The sequence below is a fragment of the Rana temporaria genome, chromosome 6 (assembly GCF_905171775.1).
Source record: "Rana temporaria chromosome 6, aRanTem1.1, whole genome shotgun sequence".
Taxonomy (NCBI): domain Eukaryota; kingdom Metazoa; phylum Chordata; class Amphibia; order Anura; family Ranidae; genus Rana; species Rana temporaria.
In genome coordinates, this window is record NC_053494.1 from 20129869 (window position 1) to 20146959 (window position 17091).

Sequence of the window (17091 nt, forward strand, 5' to 3'; positions counted from 1 at the left end):
ATTCCTGGTCTGTATGTCACACACACCAGCTGCTGCTGTCTGTCTCCGTGATATAACACAATGGGCTAAATATAAATCGTACTGAAAGACAGAAAACCACAACTACAGCATGCACACAGAAACCGGCCTATAAAACGTTAAAGTGCGTTTACAGCCAAACTTTTATTTTCCTTAGTTCAGGATTGAGTGGCGAAGAATCAGAGCTCTAAGGCCGCGTACACATGATCAGTCCATCCAATGAGAACGGTCCGAAGGACGGTTGTCATAGGTTAACCGATGAAGCTGACTGATGGTCCATCGCGCCTACACACCATTGGTTAAAAAAACGATCGTGTCAGAACGCGGTGACGTAAAACACAACAACGTGCTGAAAAAAAACGAAGTTCAATGCTTCCAAGCATGCGTTGACTTGATTCTGAGCATGCGTGGATTTTTAACCGATGGTTTTCCATACTAACGATCGGTTTTGACCTATCGGTTACTAGTCCATCAGTTCAATTTTAAAGCAAGTTCTACATTTTTTTGACCGATGGTTAACTGACCGATGAAAAGGTCCTTCCGTCCGGTTTCATCGGTTTTGACCGATCGTGTGTACGCGGCCTAATGTGGTTTTACTGCCATCAGAGGCTCCATTAGAGAAATTCCTTTACTTCTTGCCTGGTAAAAAGGTCATCCCCAGAACAGGTAAAAAAAAAAGTTGCCAGATGGTCCCCCAGACAGCTCTATGATCCTGGAGGACCAGACGTGATGTCATGATGTCACTCCTGGCTCTGGCACTGCCATTTTTTTCCATTGGAAAGTAAAGATGAATTTATTTATTTTTGATCTCATGCTTTCCAGGGTAGAAGAGAGATGTGGGGGAATAATAGACCCCAGATCTCTCCATAAAGAGGACCTGTCACGCCTTATTTCTATCACAAGGGATGTTTATATTTCTTTTTATAGAAATAAAAGTGACCAAAACACAATGAAAAGGGATAGTGTAAAAACAAAAATTTAAAAAAATGTTAACGTGTCCCCGTCCCCTTGTGCACAGAAGCAAACGCATACGTAGCTTACCACACATGTGAGGTATTGCCACAAACGTTATAGCAAAAACAATAATTCTAGATGTCCTTTGCAACGCTAAACATTTTTAAAGCGACACATTTTTTGGGTTATAGATTGTGTTTTTTGCATTCAAGTTTGTTTTTTTACATGCAATTTTTTTTTTAACAAAAAATAAAATGAAAAATGTATTCCCTAGGGCAGTGATCACAAACCTTTGCACCACAGATGTTTTGGAACTACATTTCCCATGATGCTCCTGCACTCTACATTGTAGTTAAGCATCATGGGAAATGTAGTTCCAAAAACATCTGTGGGGCCAAGGTTCACCATCACTGCTCTAGGGCAGGGTTGCCAACCTTAAGGCTGCATTCACACCTAGGCGTAGGCAATAACGGCGTTTTCCGGCGTTTTTTTTCGGCGTTTTTTTTGCGCGTATTCATGCTAATATGCGCGTTTGCATACAGCGTTGTCCGACGTTTTTGTACTTAGACGTTTTTTTTTTTAGCCAATAGGAAAAACTATCATCTTTTCATCACTTGTTGCTATGTTGGTAGATTTTTTTAATCTTCTGCATGGGCGACAAGTTCTATTGACAAAACGCCCGTAGCAAACGCTTGTTGTCGCGCAATACGCGCGTATCTGGCGTTTTACATTGATTTCAATGGAAAACCAAAAACGCTCAAATACGCGCATATCGCGCGTATTGCGCGACAAAAAAGGGTCCGGGACTTCTTTTGACTACAGGCGATGCGCGTCAGGCGCATCAGCGTGCAGATGTGAACCATCCCCATTGACTTTCATTGCTTTTCGTCCCTCTGGCGTTTGTTCGCGTCGCGCTACATGCGACAAAACGCGAAGGTGTGAATGGGGTCTAAGCAGCATTTTTTACTGACAAAAACCATGGAAAATTTACTGGCGGAGCACATTTTTCACTGGCAACCTGAGAAATTACAGAGTTCCTATTGAAAACTAACACCTAGTGAAATTTTGAACAGTATAAACATGATATGGAAACACTGACAATACCTATAATAAAGTCATTTGCTTGATTTACACTTAAAAGGTCAACACAGCATGAAATTATCAGCCCCTGATATTTACTGGCAGTTGTAAAAAAAAAAAAAAAATCCACAGATTTTTGCAAACGGTCAGTAAATTTACTGGCAGTTGGCAACCCTGCCCTAGGGTCTCTGTTAAAAAAATATATTATATATACACATTGGCCCGGATTCACAGACAGCGGCGCACAATTATGCCACCGTAGCGCATCTCAATGTACGCTACGCCGACGCAGCGCAGAGAGGCAAGCATGGAATTCAGGAAGCCAGTGCTCCCAAAGCTGCGTCGGCGTGGCGTAGATTTCGAAGGCGCAGGCCGGCGTAGGTGGAAGTGGGCTTGCCCCATGCAAATGAGGCGTGACCCCATGCAAATGATGGTTTGAGAGTCAGACAAGTACGTTGAACAAACTGCGCATGCGACGTGTCGTGGACGCATCCCCGTGCGCATGCTCATAACCACATCGGAACATCTACCTAAGATACGCCGGTTCACTGCCTACACCATGAACGTAATCTACACCCATCCAGACACGCGTCCAACGTAAACACCGCCGGCTTATGTTCCCTGATGCAGACCTTTATATGTCTGCTGCTGAGTTACACCTTCTTTATGTGGCTTAACTTTACGCCGGATGTACAACTTACGCGCACCTCTCGTAGCCTGCGTCGAGAGGTTTGTGGGTACGGCGCACAGATACGACGGCGCATATTTGCACTTACGTGGCGTATCTGGAGATACGTCGGCGCAAGTGCTTTGTGAATCCGGGCCATAATATTTGGGGGTTCTGAGCAATTTTCTAGTAAAAATAAATAAATAATAAAATAAATGGATTTTTAGGCCCCTTTCACACGGACGGATATAATGGTGCTTTTAGCTGCGGATTTTCTAGTTTTCTACCGCAGCTAAAAGCACGCAATGCTTTCCTATGGCCCCATTCACACACAGCGTTTAGCTGCAATTTCGTTACATGCGGTTTGGTGCGAATAGAAAAAATAGAATTGAATGCGTCCAGGTGCGATGTAGCGCAGCTATATGCAGATAATCGCAGTCTTTTTTGTCAACTGCGGATAGCAGCGTGAGAAAAAAAAACAACAGGAAGCACATCATAATCAAATAAATATAAAGAGTTGCTATGGGAATGACTACCGCAGCTAAATGCGGCCACATGTAACCGCATGTAATCGCAATGTACAAGTGCAGCTAATCGCAGTGCCTGGAGCCATGAATTTCACAAAACATTTTACATGCTTTTAACTGCGGCAAAACAGCCGTCCGTGTGAAAGGGGCCTTACATGTAGGAGAGAATTGGCAGAGGCTGGAAGTGGTTGCATTGATGCTGGATGGATGGATACATTGTATAAACAGGACTGTTCTGCTGTCCTTTGTTGCAATTGTTACATATTGGCTACAATGTTGCTGAATATATTCCTGTTACATCAAACCTTCACTTCCTTTTTTTCTTTAACCCCTTGTCTACCGGGGCAGTTTTTTTTCATTTTTGGCATATTAAAAATCTGCATTTTTTTTCCTAGAAAAATTACTGTAAACCCCCTAATATTCTGAAAGCAGAGACCCTGGAGAATAAAATGGTGGTCGCAATCTTTTACATCGCACAATGCTTGCGCAGTTAATCATTAAACTGCAGTAAAATGAATTTTAGTACAAGCACAGTAATACAACCAATTTTCGGGTCAAGAATAAAAGACTTGGTTGCATCGAGTAAATAGATATCAAAAATGTTGAAGCTCAAAATTGCACACGCTTGTGGAATCGCAAAAAAAAATAAAAATAAAAAATGGTGGTACTCAGAATTCTCCATAGATGAGACTTTAAAATGCCTTTACAGGTTATCAGTTTAGCGATAACCGGTGACTCTAGAGATTATTGCTCTCACATTCACATATCATTGCTCTCCCTGACATTCACCACAATACCTCACATGTGTGGCGCAACTGACGTTTACCCACACGTTCTCACCCTTCGCTGCCCCCCCCTTTTTTTTTACCAGAAGTTTTATTTACACTGTGCTTTTTATATGGGGTGTGTGCGGGAGTGCATTTAAAAAATGCAAGACAGGAAGTGGTGGTAAATCTGCCCAGTGGGGGCCATGTCCAGTGTAGTGACCAAGACAGGAAGTGGTGGTAAATCTGCCCAGTGGGGACCATTTCCAGTGTAGTCACCAAGACAGGAAGCGAGGGTAAATCTGCCCAGTGGGGACCATTTCCAGTGTTGTCACCAAGACAGTAAGTGGGGGTAAATCTGCCCAGTGGGGACACAGAGTGTTTCTAGCCCCCCCCCCCCCCCCCCAAAAAAAAATTGTTAGGAACTCCACTTTTGCAACACCTTCCTAGTCTGTCTGCCTTGTCAACGTTGTACAGCACCACAGCCTATGACAGCACCATAGGAATACATTTCATATTATATTGTAGGCCAGGGACCTGAGCAGAGGGTGTCCCTGGAAGTCCTGCCATGTCTGAGCCTCCCCTCCCATACCAGGCAGAGTGTTCCCAGAAATAGGGGGGTGTCTCACCTTGAAATCATTGCCGCTCAGGTCTACCCCCCGGATGAAGGGAAGCACCCCGGTGGCCGCCATGTCCGGTGTCAGGGAAGGTCTGTCTCCTCTCAGCGGCTGAGGCGGCGGCAGGAAGAACACAAACCACGCCCCCTCCGCTCACTCTACCCTCTCAGCAGCCACACCCGAACCCTGCGTCCACCAAACCCCGCCCACCCTACCCTCACAGCCAATCGCCGTCGCAGCTGTCACTCACTGCCAAAGAGGACCTGTCACTGAGCCCTAATCATTACTTTGTTTATTGGTTGGAGCATGCGATATTAAAAATCATCTTAGGTTTATAAAACACATGTGACTATATAGGTGTGCTTGCGATCAGTGATTGGTTCTCTTTAAGCCACGCGCGGTTTCTTCCCGTGTACGTCTAATGGGTTAATCAGCAGAGCGCGCATGACGTCACGCGGAAGCCGCCATCTCTCATTGGCGGAGCGGGGGTTCTATTTTCAGACCGGAAACCTCCCCCCCCCCTATCTCAACCCGGAACATCCCCTCCCTCTAGACGTCAGATGTTGTTATTTTATCACAGCGACTCTCATTGGCTGCTTCGCACCACCGGACCGGTGATTGGACCGAGCGTTCCACATGTGCGCTGCGATTGGCGGCCTGACGAGAGGCACGTGATTGGTCTGTCGATGGAGGGTTGTGATTGGTCAGGGCGCGCTGCTACGTGCGGACGGCCGGAGGCGGTAGTAAAGAAGCAGCAGAAGGAAGAAGAAGCGGCTGCTGGCTGCGGAGCGGGCCGGGGTAGCGGGTGAGTGTGGACCCGGGGAGGGGGGAGGAGAGGCTCATTGTACCAGGAAGGGCGAAAGACAGCCTGGACTGGGAGCACCGGAGTCCGGACTTCATAGAGAACGTACTGACCCCCAACATAGTGATCGGAGACACCCCACAGCGCCACCTTGTGTCATAAGTGCGTCATAGGAAGAGCTCTATGGGGCCCGGTGGTGGGAAATTAATACAACCGAGTTATTGGTCTGATAAAATAAAGACTTATTATTTTATATATATATATGTATTTATCGGCGTATACCGCGCACTTTCCAGGGCAAAATCGTGGGTGCGCTGTATACGCCGATACCCGCGCCGAGTTTGAACACTGCGCCGGCATATACCGAGCGCAGTACACGCGTGTATAGTCGGGCAGGCTCGGCTCCTCTCGTGCTCACGTCCAGGACGTAAGCGTGAGAGGAGCCGAGCCTGCCCGACTATACACGCGTGTACTGCGTTCGGTATATGCCGGCGCAGTGTTCAAACTGGGCGCGTGGAGGACACCACAGACGGACGCCGGACCCGACGAGGCCGCCGCGCAAGACACCAAAACTGTAAGTAGTAAAATGTAATAAAATGTTTTTTTTTTTACAGGAATGTCGGGTCCACTTTAGGGGTGCGCGCTATACGCCGGAGCGCGCAATACCCCGATAAATACGGTATATATATGTGTGTGTGTGTGTGTGGGCATCTAGACGTGGTGAGGACGACTTGCTAAAATTCAAACCAAGCATTAGAATGTGGAAGAAAGGGGATTTAAGTGACTTTGAACGTGGCGTGGTTGTTGGGGCCACACGGGCTGGTCTGAGTATCTCAAACCTTCTGATCCACTGGGACTTTCACACACAACTATCTCTCTGGTTTACAGAGAATGGTCCGGAAAGAGAAATCCATCAGTGCATTATCACACACTGTACAATCCAAACCTTGAGATTTGTTACCTTTTGACAGACAGTGCAAAGATCTGGTTTACAACTGACAATGGAAATCTGCCAGCACAGTACAGACAGGGCTATTTATAGTAAATAGAACTCCCAGCCCCCTCCTTCCCATTATAAATAGGAGAACTGGGTTTAATCAACTAAAAATGTCAGCAGCTAATTTTCCTGTGTGAGGCGACCCCTTATTTCGTGTGACTTGGGACCTTCATTTTGCTTTGTGAACATTATTGAACCCTTTACCTGTTTATGTATATAGGGAACAGAAGTAAACAAGAATCCAGCCTGGTCACATTGTTGACATGCCTCTGATTTTAATATTAGCAGTGCAGGTTAAAGATTATAAGAGTGAGACTCTGGACGGGGCCCAGGTACCTGCGGGTTGTTATTATCTGCCTCCAGGAATGTGCCGCACCTCTCCTGAGTCATGGCCGCCTGCCGCAGTTCTGATTGCTGGAATCTTGCGTCATGCCATGTAAATGTTTCTATGTGTGCTCAGATGCTGACAGCTCTGTGTAATGGTAATAACACGGCTTATTCGGCAAACATGGCTTTCTTAGAGCCGACAAACTGCTACGCATATGAGAGCTGCAAGGGATTTGTATTTCTGTCCATTCTGTCCTGTGATGTACACAGCCTTGCCGGACAGCACAGCCCTGCCTAGCAAAGAGAACCGGTACTAAGGGCCAAATCCACAAAGACCCGGCGTAACGGCGAAATTCTAATTTAAGTTACACTGCCTTAAAATTTCTACCTAAGTGCCCGATCCACAAAGCACTTACCTAGAAATTTCTGGCCGTGTAACTTAAATTCCGCCGGCGCAAGGCGTTCCTCATTTCATGGGGGCGATTCCCATTTAAATGATGCACGCTCCCGCGCCGGCCGTACTGCGCATGCTCGTGACGTCATTTTCCCGACGTGCATAGCGCGAAATTACGTTACGCCAGGCTTTGTGGATTGCGACGGGTCAATAAAGTTGCGTCGAAAAAAAAAAAAAAGATACGGCGCGAAAAAAAAATTCAAATTCGAAAAAAAAAAAAACGCGTCGCTAGACAGAAGGGTCTGCTTTTAAATGGTGTTCTAACTGCTCTCTCCTATCGGCATGCCTGACTGGCTGCTTGTGCTGCTTCTCACCTCCCCTGGAGTTTTAGCTACATTTTTAAATACTTTTTCTTTTTCTACAGTCGGAGGATGGCGGAAATGCAGCTTCAGAGAAAAGGAAAAAAAGCAGACAATGGGATTGGCAGTGTGTTGGACTTCCTATTGGCCAACGCCAGACTGGTGCTCGGTGTGGGAGGAGCGGCCATGCTCGGTATTGCCACACTGGCTGTTAAACGGGTAAGAATTGGTATGTGGCGGCATGATATCGGTTGTAGTATGGAAGTATTTTTGTCAGGAGTCGGCCCGTGGCGAAGTTTATTGTGAAGACGGCTTCATATAAGGCAGAAGAAACCAATGGTTTGGGGCCTGTTAATTATTTTTTTTATAGCGCCTGACACATAAAATATATATATATATATATATATATATATATATATATATATATATATATATATATATATATATATATATATATATATATATATATATATATATATATATATATATATATATATATATAGTGTGTGTGTCTCTGTCCTCGAGGAGCTTACAATTAGGCTGCTTTCACATTGAGGCATGCAGCCGCGGTGACGGTATAGCCACGCTATTTGTAGCACGGCTATACCATCGTATTTACCGCGATATTCGGGCACTAGCGGTGAGGTTTTAACCCCCGCTAGCGGCCGAAAACCGTGCTTTCCCATTGATTTCAATGGGAAGGCGCGGTATAGGAGCGGTGAACACACCGCTCCTATACCGCGGTAAAGATGCGGCTAGCAGGACTTTTGGAGCGCTCCTGCTAGCGCACCGCTTCAATGTGAAAGCCTTCGGGCTTTCACATTGAACACTACAGGGCATGCTTTTTCATGCGGTATAGCAGCGCTATTTTTAGCGCTGTACCGCATGAAAAACGCCTCAATGTGAAAGGGGCCTTAGAGATTTTTGTGCAAATTCGGCCGATTACTGACTGCACTCCTCCCTTCCCCCCCACACTCCACTGGCTCTGTCTTTCAATCTGTGAAACTGACGTTTGCAACTGAATGCAGAGAGAGAGGAGCTGTCAGAATTCAGCGGTGATGTTGGGGGTGGGACCCAGCAGCTATCAAACACCAGCCAATGGGATCTCGGTGGGCCGCTACGTGTATGTGGCCCCGCACCCATTCTTAAGCAGCTGAATCATTGGCTGGTGTTAGCAGGGTCTCGCCCACCCCCTGACATCGCCGCTGAATTCTGACAGCTGGTCTCTCTGCATTCCTTACATATAGTGCTACTGACAAATCGGCTGAGTGTGAAACGTGCCAGTGCCGATCGCCAGTGGCAACCAGCGTCGCCTGCCAAAAAAATCGGCCTAAAATATTAAGCACAAAAATCGGCATCCTATATTGGCCGCCCCACCCCGCCCTAAATATCAGCCAGAGAAAAACCCATGTCGGTCGACCTCTACTTGCAATCGAAGGTCCCTAACTCACTATCATACATGCACATACTAGGGCCAATTTAGACAGAAGCCAATTAACCTACCAGCATGTCTTTGGAATGTGGGAGGAAACTGGAGTACCTGAAGGAAACCCACATAGGCACAGGGAGAACATGCAAACTCCATGCAGGTAGTGCCGTGGTTGGGATTTGAACTGACAACCCTAGTGCCGCAAGGTGAATGTACTAACCACTTGCATAGCAAAAAATTAGGCTGCTGTGTGTGCAGATTATTTGTTCTATTGAGAATGTCATAGAAAGGAAATAGGTTCTCATTGTGTACCATAGTTTATTTAAAAAAAAAAAAAAACCTGGGGTGGAGCTATACTCTGCAATGCTTAGTGCCTTATCCTCTTTTTTTTTTTTTTTTTTTTTTTTCTTCTATAGCTTATTGACCGGGCAGCCTCTCCTCCCGATGAGAAGGAACCAGAGATGAAAGCGGAGCAGAAGTCCTTTGAGGAGAGCTGGAAAGAAGCTGTTTTATTGAAGGCCTCTCCAAAACTTACACAGAAGGCAAAGCGTGCCGATCTCAGTGCTTCATTACCACCCCCAGAGCCCAGCCAGCCCGCTGAAGGTGTGTATTTATACTACAATGATCGTTCAATGGACTTACCTGGCAGGGGAGACACCATGATCATGAAGGCGGTTCTCCCAGGGCGAGGCACGGCTATTGCACACTCTAGGCCGTGCTGATCGTGGTTGTCTTCCCTGCCGCTTCTCGGCCTTTTGGCTGGGACTGGGTGTGGTATCTGTCCTTATCAGTTGTCAGCGGAGCGCTGAAGCACCTCCTACATGGGGAGGGTGGATGCAATCCAATGACGTCATTGCACCTGGAAGGATGGTTTCAGCAGGGACTACGCTGTGCTGCCCGACAGAATACTGGGGGCCGGCCCATGGTTGAGTCTGAGCCATCTGGAAGGGTGCTCCTGGTGAGGATGGGTGCTGTGCTTGGTCTTGGTCTTTTTGCCGAGTTCTAGTCTGGCCTTCTGGCTGGCTGGTGTAAGTGCCATCTCTGTCAGCGATCCGGTAGGAGGAGCTGGTAATGCCCTGGGATAAGACGGGGCAGCACCATGCAAATCCGCTGGGTTGGCCGGCAGGGGTGGAGGGCTGCACTGGCCGGTCGGGGGGTCGGATATGGAACGAAAAGCCTATGGTGCATGTGCCCCTGGAGTGGCAGTCCAGGGGTATCTGAAGATCACTGTGTGTGAGGGACACATTGATTTAAGATACCACGGTCACTGCACCAATAACACGCTTTTTTTAGCACCTGCCTCCTGGGCCGGGCCTTTTGGCTAGGACCGGAGGAATTTTTTATTCCTGGCCGGAGGGCCTGGTCATTGTTTCACCACAATGGCCACTTCTTTCACTCTCCTCTCCACTATCCCTTCCCCAACTTTATTTTATTTAAGACTGTGTTTGTCACTTTTTTGTCTTTTTTTTGTTGTGCACGTTTTGTCACTGTGTGATTAGTAGGGTGCGGGTCCTCGGGCCAGCCCTGAACGTCTTGGGAGTGGGTGGACATGGCCTTCTGGCTTAGTTCGCCTGCTCTCATGGGGTCTCCCTTCGGGGGAGCCCCACCTAGTACTGGGAGGGTTCTGTTTCGGCAGTCCCTCCGAGGAAGTTGGGTCCGTGTCGGCTTCGGTTGCTCGGACCACAGTACCTCAGTCCCTGTCTGGAGCCTAACGCCCCGGGGGATCAGGGTTTGGGTCCCTCTTCACAGGAGGACCACTTGACGTTGCACCCGTCTGCACGTTTTTGTGAACACTCTTTATGTGTGTGCACATTTTTTCTGCACCGGGTGGAATTTTTTGGGTGTGTTCACACGCCATAGGCTTTTAAAAAAAAAAAAATGATCGTTCAATGGAAACCTATCACAAAACTTGGGCAGTTACCTATAGTGAAACCAAGCAGAGGTTGCCTATAGTGTAAGACTGGCCATACACCTATAGATTATCTGCAGATTTTTTATGGTCAGATGGAAAAAGTGGAACAGATTCCTTCATCTACACTGAACTGTGTGGATGGAAGAATCTCCCACTGGCCCAAGCTTCTATATCTTGCTAGTCGGCCCAGCTGGCTCTCACAATACCTGAGCATTCTGATTGGGTGCAGGCATTGTATATGTTGAGAGCCAGCAGGCCGACTAGCAAGATACTGAAGCTTGGCCCAGTGCGAGATTCCTCCATCCACACAGTGTAGCATAGATGGAGAAATGTGTTGCACTTTTTCCATCTGACCATAGAAAATCTGCAGATAATCTATAGATGTGTAGCCAGCTTAAGTTGCATGTCAAATGATCAGTAGATCTCGAGATTAGGCAGCTGAAGGTTTTACAAGGAAACTTGCTTGAAACCCTCCCGGCAACTTTAGCACTGAATGTATTTAATGGCAAGGGGTGCTTGGTGATCTATTGTCACTGGTGAGAATCTATTTTTTTGGGTCTCGTATTGCTGGGGGCTCAGTTGGGATCTACTGCTGAGGGAGAGGGGTCTATGCTCTGCAGAGTTAGGTCTCTTTCACACGAGGCAGATTCCGTCACTACGGAGTCCGCCAGATCAGCGGGAGATCTCTCCGCTGAGCCGGCGGATTACAGGTCCCTCTCTGCTCACTGAGCGGGGAGGGGCTTCTGCAGCACCGCTGTCTCCTATGGAGAGATCTGATCCGCCATGGACGGATGGGGACGTATCGCTATCCATCTGATTTTGTCGGGTCGGATGTCAGCGGACATGTCTCCGCTGACATCTGACGCTCCATAGGATTGTATGTAGCAGCCGTTCAGGTTTGCCGACAAAATGGATAGGCCGACCTGAACGACCCGACTGCGTGAAAGGGGCCTTAAAGGTGTGTCTGTGTGTTTACCATATTTTTTATTTAAAGGAGAAGAAAGGCCAAAGGAGTGCACTTGTGTTGGCTGATGTCACTGTGCTCTAGTCCATGCTCTGGAGAGATCCCAACTTTATGCCGGGTTCACACCTATGCGAATTGGTTGCGGCTTAAACTGCATCCAATTCGCATAACATTATAAAATACATTGATTTCAATGAGGCTGGTTCACATATGTGCGCTGCATTCGCACTGTGCATTGCCGAAAAAACGTGTGCGTTTTTTAGGCATTGCGGTGTGGCTCAGGTGCGAATTCAGGCTCATTATCTTCTATGGGCATGCATCTGATTCGCACATGTGTTCATTTCTCTTCAGGATTTCTCTCATTCAGCTCAATACACTTCCCCCCTCCCCCTCCCCTCTCCAAATTCGCAGCTAAAACGGAGATGATCTGCTGAACAGTTCTCTTATCTCTCTGCAGAGATAAGAGAGCTGAAATTCGCACTGCACAAGTGTGAATCCGGCCTCTGTGTCTGGATCCACCCAGATGCCTGTACCAGTAACTGGCTCAGCCTCTCGGGGAGCCGCTGAGTGCCTGTGAGCCAGCCCCAGTTACCAGGACACTGAAGAGTGATCAGCAATCTTTGATCGCTCAGTTCTCAGTCTTCGAGGCTGTGGTAGACCGATGCAGATTTTTTTTTTTCCCCTGTTTAGTTTTATTCATAACAAAAATACCAAATTTGGTGTTGTCATCAGAATGATAAGAGGGGGAAATTGGGGGAACATGTTTTGGCAACAACCATTTGCTCACTTTGGCGTGATTTCAGCTCACTTTCCATTTTTTTAATGGGACACAGATGGCAAATTAAAAGCTGAAGCAGGTTATAACCCTCCCTTATTCTATCCCAAATGGGGAAAAAATAAGTTTTGCCCATAGTTCTTAGTAATTGCATACTACGTCAGCTGCCTGGATGTACTGATTACTGTATGTAACCTCTGAGCAATATGCAGATACTTGCTTCCCATTGCCAACTTCCCAACTGCCTCACTGTCATGTTGATCCGCTTTTAGTGCTTTCTAATTCACAGATTCAAAAGAAGTATGCTGGTGATGATCATTACTGACTTTCTTGTCGGATTCTTCAACTTTGCCGCATACACACGATCGGACATTCCAACAACAAAACCGTGATTTTTTTTTTTTTTTTTTTCGACGGATTGTTGGTTCAAACTTGTCTTACATACACACAGTCAAACAATGTTGTCGGAAATTCCGATCGTCAAGAACGCGGTCATGTATAACACTATGACGAGCCGAGAAAAATTAAGTTCAATGATTCCGAGCATGCAAATTGCATACAGACGATCAGAATTTCCGACAAGAACTGTTTTTGTCGGAAAAATTGAGAACCAGCTCTCAAACATTTGTTGTTGAAAACTCTGATGGAGCCTACTAACGGTCGACCAAATTCTCACATCGAACATTTGTCGTTGGAAATTCCGACCGTTTGTACGCGGCATAAGTCAGTTCTCATGTCTGCCCATATTGGTCCCATACTATGACTTGTGGCTTCATTGGCCAATGGTGAGATGCAGGAGGGGGATGGGCAGTTGTTTCATAGAATGGTCTGAAAGGCACCAAAGTGTTCCTCATGTTTGCTGGGACACTCTGGAAGGCATCACAATGTTTCACCAGGCACCTCTGTGTGTCCTCGATTTTGTAGAATGTCCTTTTATGACCGATGCATTTTGGATTATTTAGTTTTTTTCTGAAAATTCTTAATTTTATCTTTTGCCATTTACAGAGGCCGCTGCTGTTACTCAAGAGACTGTCCCTGTTGACATAAAGAAGACCCCTATCTGCTTTACCCTGCAGGAGATGCTCCTGGATTATTATAGAGTTGAAGCCTGTGTGCCAGAATCTCAGACGGAAGCAGTCAGACAGCTGGTGCTGGACATCAGGAACGAGCTGCAGGACTTTCTGAAGGCCAAGCACCCAGAAATGCCCCTCTCTGCCCTGCAGCTAGGGGGGTCGCTGGGTAACGAACTGCCCATAGCCTGTATAGACCACACATGCTTATTGCTACCTCTGATCCTGGAGCCCCATTTGTGGACTTTTGTACCAGGACAGACAACTATTCTTAATGACCCTCGGTTCTGGATGATTAAACGGGCCAACCTAGAGTACACAGCTAGAGGAAGCAGTCCCTGGGATCGGTTCATGCTGGGGGGCTACCTTTCCACTCGGACAATTGTTGAGTCCTTGCACAAGATGGTTGTTGGGTCAATCAACTGGCCAGCCATAGGAACAGTGTTGGAGTGTGCCATAAGGCCAGTCATTAATCCGGATGTCCTTCAACTGGAAGTGACCCACTGTGACTTCACACTAGTGATTGACATTCTCCCGATGGCTGCAACCAAAGACGTTGTCCTGGTGACTTACTCTCACTCAACGGCTCCTGCAGAAAACCTTTGGCACAGGAGCTTCTACCATGAAGAAACCAGCCGGCTCCAAGACCTGGACAGCGCCGACTCTGGGGTCAGACAAAAGTGCCTCCAGATTCTTAAAAGCATCTGCAAAAAGCGCCCCGGTCTCACTAAGCTGTCCTCAACCCAGCTAAGGCATGTCCTCCTGCACATCAATAACGAGCCCTCTGATTGGACAGAGGCTGCTTTGTCTGATCGGTTTCTGCAAGCCATCGAGTCTCTCATTGGATACTTGGATCAAGGGTTCCTCCCCTGTTATTTTGACAATGCAGTCAATTTATTTTCTTGTTTTACTGAGGATGACATAGAAGAGATGGGATATGGCCTGTATCAGATTTTTTCCAATCCGGAGTCATTATTAAACAAGTGAAACGCCTTGCTATCCTAAATGTCCTCAGTATAATGCTGAACTTTCCAGGCTAGCCAGCGGCACAAGACTAGTGGCCACTTTAAGTGCTCTAGGTGAAATTTATAGTCTGTTTGCCAAGTGTTTAAAAAAAAAAAAATGGCCATAAGAGGAATTATTTACTACCTGCACTTTCCAAGTCAGTATATTATGAAATATTTTCTTGTCTCTTTACATTCAGAAGAAACTAAGATGGTGATTTAATTTATGTTTTTCAGATCCCATGTTTGTTGGACTTAAACTGCAAACATGGTGGCCGAGAGTCAGCAATTGCACATTATAGGGAGCAGGCGGTTTGCTATGCAAAAAAATAAGTAACCAGCTGTACATTTTGGGCAGAAATGGCACTTCTTACCTGGACTGGGCTTTGAGAGGTACCCTTGTAGGGAACCCACCTAAAATCACACAGCTCGAGGCTAACTTTTTTCTCTTGCCGTAAGTTCACTCACCCTGGTTCGCAAAAATTGCTTTAGGACTGGCCTCTCGACTAATTTGGTGCGTGTGTCATTTGGTTGACGGTGAAACAAATTCACATAGGGCACAGGGGCTCCAGTTAAGCTACAAAAAAAAAAAAAAAAAAACAGGTACCCCCCCAGAATCCCGCTATATCCCAGCACGAAGAGGGGAGATTTCAAAGTCCTTTAATAAAGGTGGTCATTGACCAGAAGACCATATAAAATATCTCACAATACGAGCAGGATTCGGGCCAATGTGGCGTGCAGTACCGTATTTTGGCCACAGGTGCGGGGGTGCTGGTGACATGGAGCTTTTGGAAATACTCTTAGGTAGATTCACAAAGAGTTAGGCCGGCTTATCTACAGGTAAGCCGACCTAACTCTGAATCTAAGCCGACCTATGGTTAAGTGTATTCTCTAACAGAGATACACTTAAACATATCTAAGATAGGACGGCTTGCGCCGTCCTATCTTAGATTGCAATGTTTTGGCTTACCGCTAGGTGGCGCTTCCATTGCGGCTGGCGTAGATTATGTAAATGAGCATTTACGATGATTCCCGAACGAACGCGAGCCCGCCGCAGTCGATTAACGTTGTTTCCGTAAGCGATAGGCCGCCTAAAGTTATTCCACCTATGGGGTGGAATAACAATGTTAAGTATGGCCGCCGTTCCCGCCGCGAGGTTCGAATTTTTTTCCCGTCGTTTGCGCAAGTCGTCCGCGAATCGGGATTTACGTCGTTTACGTACACGTCGAAATCAATAGGCCCGCACGGCCTACTTAGCCGCAATGCGCACTGGGAAATGTAGTCGCCCGGCGCATGCGCAGTGACAAACGTCAAAAAACGTGAGGTCAAGCCTCATTTCCATACAACACACCCCCCTCCAAGTCATTTGAATTAGGCGCGCTTACGCCCGCTCGTTTTAGGCTACGCCGCCAAAAATTAGCAGGTAAGTGGTTTGAGAATCACTACTAGCCTAACTAATTTACGGCGGTGTAGCATAAAAAGACTAGGCTAGGCCGCCCTAAAGTTAGGCGCCCCTACGTGAATCTACCTATCTGTTCCCAAGCCTTTGAGGGTTTGAGTTCAGCCGAGCTGTCCCTGAGTATTTCCAAGGCTCCCCCTCCCCACCTCTGGCCACATGCGGTATTGCATGCAATAGAAGTCTATGCGGAACAAATTATCTTAGTTTATCTTGGTTTCCATTGACTTCTATGGGGAAACTCGCTTTTATACGTGAGTGCTTTGGATTACAAGCATTCTCCTGGAACGGATTAGGCTTGTAATCCAAGGTTCCACTGTATAACTTTTTTTTTTTATAGCGGACACTAAAAGTTTCCCGTATCTGAAAATTTGCATTTGGACTAGGCTCTCTACTAATTTGCCCCCTTTCTTCTTCAGGGTGATTGTGTTTTCTGCTGGGTGTGGTACTCCATTTTGAGAGATTTGTATTGGGAGTGAGAATTGTCTAGATGGGTGGCACATCTGCCATATTTGAATGACTGAAGCTGGCCATTTAATGTGTGCTGTGTTTTTACCATTTATTTTTAGGTTTGGGGCATTTAAGTCGGTGGGCTTTAGATTAGAACGAGCCTTTCCAGCAGTGCATGCTGGGAGCTACAATTTAATGAACAGTTGATTGCTTGAATCTTTGTCTTTACTGCTGCTATTATTATTACATTAACTGGAGACGTATAAAAGGTATTCGGGTAGCTGCACCTAACTTCACAAGCACCTGTATCTTTTTTTTCTTTTAAGCTTTTTAATTGCATCGTACACTGTAAATGTTTGCTATGCAAGCTGTTTTTTAATATTTGCACGTTTTCTTAACCTTGATTCTAAATTGCACTGGTCTTGAGGTGGATTGAATCTTTTGTGTTCATTTAAAGCAGAGTTCCGCCGAATATGGATATATATATAATATATGGACACTTACCTGTCCTGGGAGCTGGGTCCC

The 17091-nt window shown here is 46.5% G+C and overlaps 2 protein-coding genes and 1 non-coding gene across 3 annotated transcripts in view; 2 read left to right on the plus strand and 1 right to left on the minus strand.

Annotated features, from left to right (window-relative positions):
- The window catches only part of FLII (FLII actin remodeling protein), a 55137-nt gene extending 50361 nt beyond the window's left edge, over window positions 1–4776 (minus strand). The window contains exon 1 of the mRNA XM_040356414.1: window positions 4640–4776. Within this exon, the coding sequence (XP_040212348.1) occupies window positions 4640–4702 (63 nt within the window). The 5' untranslated portion in view covers window positions 4703–4776. The remainder of the gene's footprint in view (window positions 1–4639) is intronic.
- A 422-nt stretch (window positions 4777–5198) lies between these two features.
- MIEF2 (mitochondrial elongation factor 2) lies at window positions 5199–14778 on the plus strand. The gene is made up of 4 exons (XM_040356415.1): window positions 5199–5432; window positions 7572–7725; window positions 9352–9538; window positions 13592–14778. The coding sequence occupies exons 1-4, from the start codon at window positions 5314–5316 to the stop codon at window positions 14641–14643; spliced, it is 1512 nt and encodes a 503-aa protein (XP_040212349.1). The 5' UTR covers window positions 5199–5313; the 3' UTR covers window positions 14644–14778.
- LOC120944504 lies at window positions 9570–9728 on the plus strand. Its single transcript, XR_005750402.1, has one exon. It is a non-coding gene; the product is annotated as a U1 spliceosomal RNA (small nuclear RNA).
- Window positions 14779–17091: the final 2313 nt, after the last annotated feature.

What these genes read in the sequence shown, in the direction of transcription:
- MIEF2 (XM_040356415.1), top strand. Translation starts at nt 5,314, where the DNA reads ATGGAGGGTTGTGATTGGTCAGGGCGCGCTGCTACGTGCGGACGGCCG. An exon ending in GGAGCGGGCCGGGGTAGCGG is followed by an intron (nt 5,433 to 7,571) that starts GTGAGTGTGGAC and finishes CTTTTTCTACAG; the next exon opens with TCGGAGGATGGCGGAAATGC. An exon ending in CCACACTGGCTGTTAAACGG is followed by an intron (nt 7,726 to 9,351) that starts GTAAGAATTGGT and finishes TTTCTTCTATAG; the next exon opens with CTTATTGACCGGGCAGCCTC.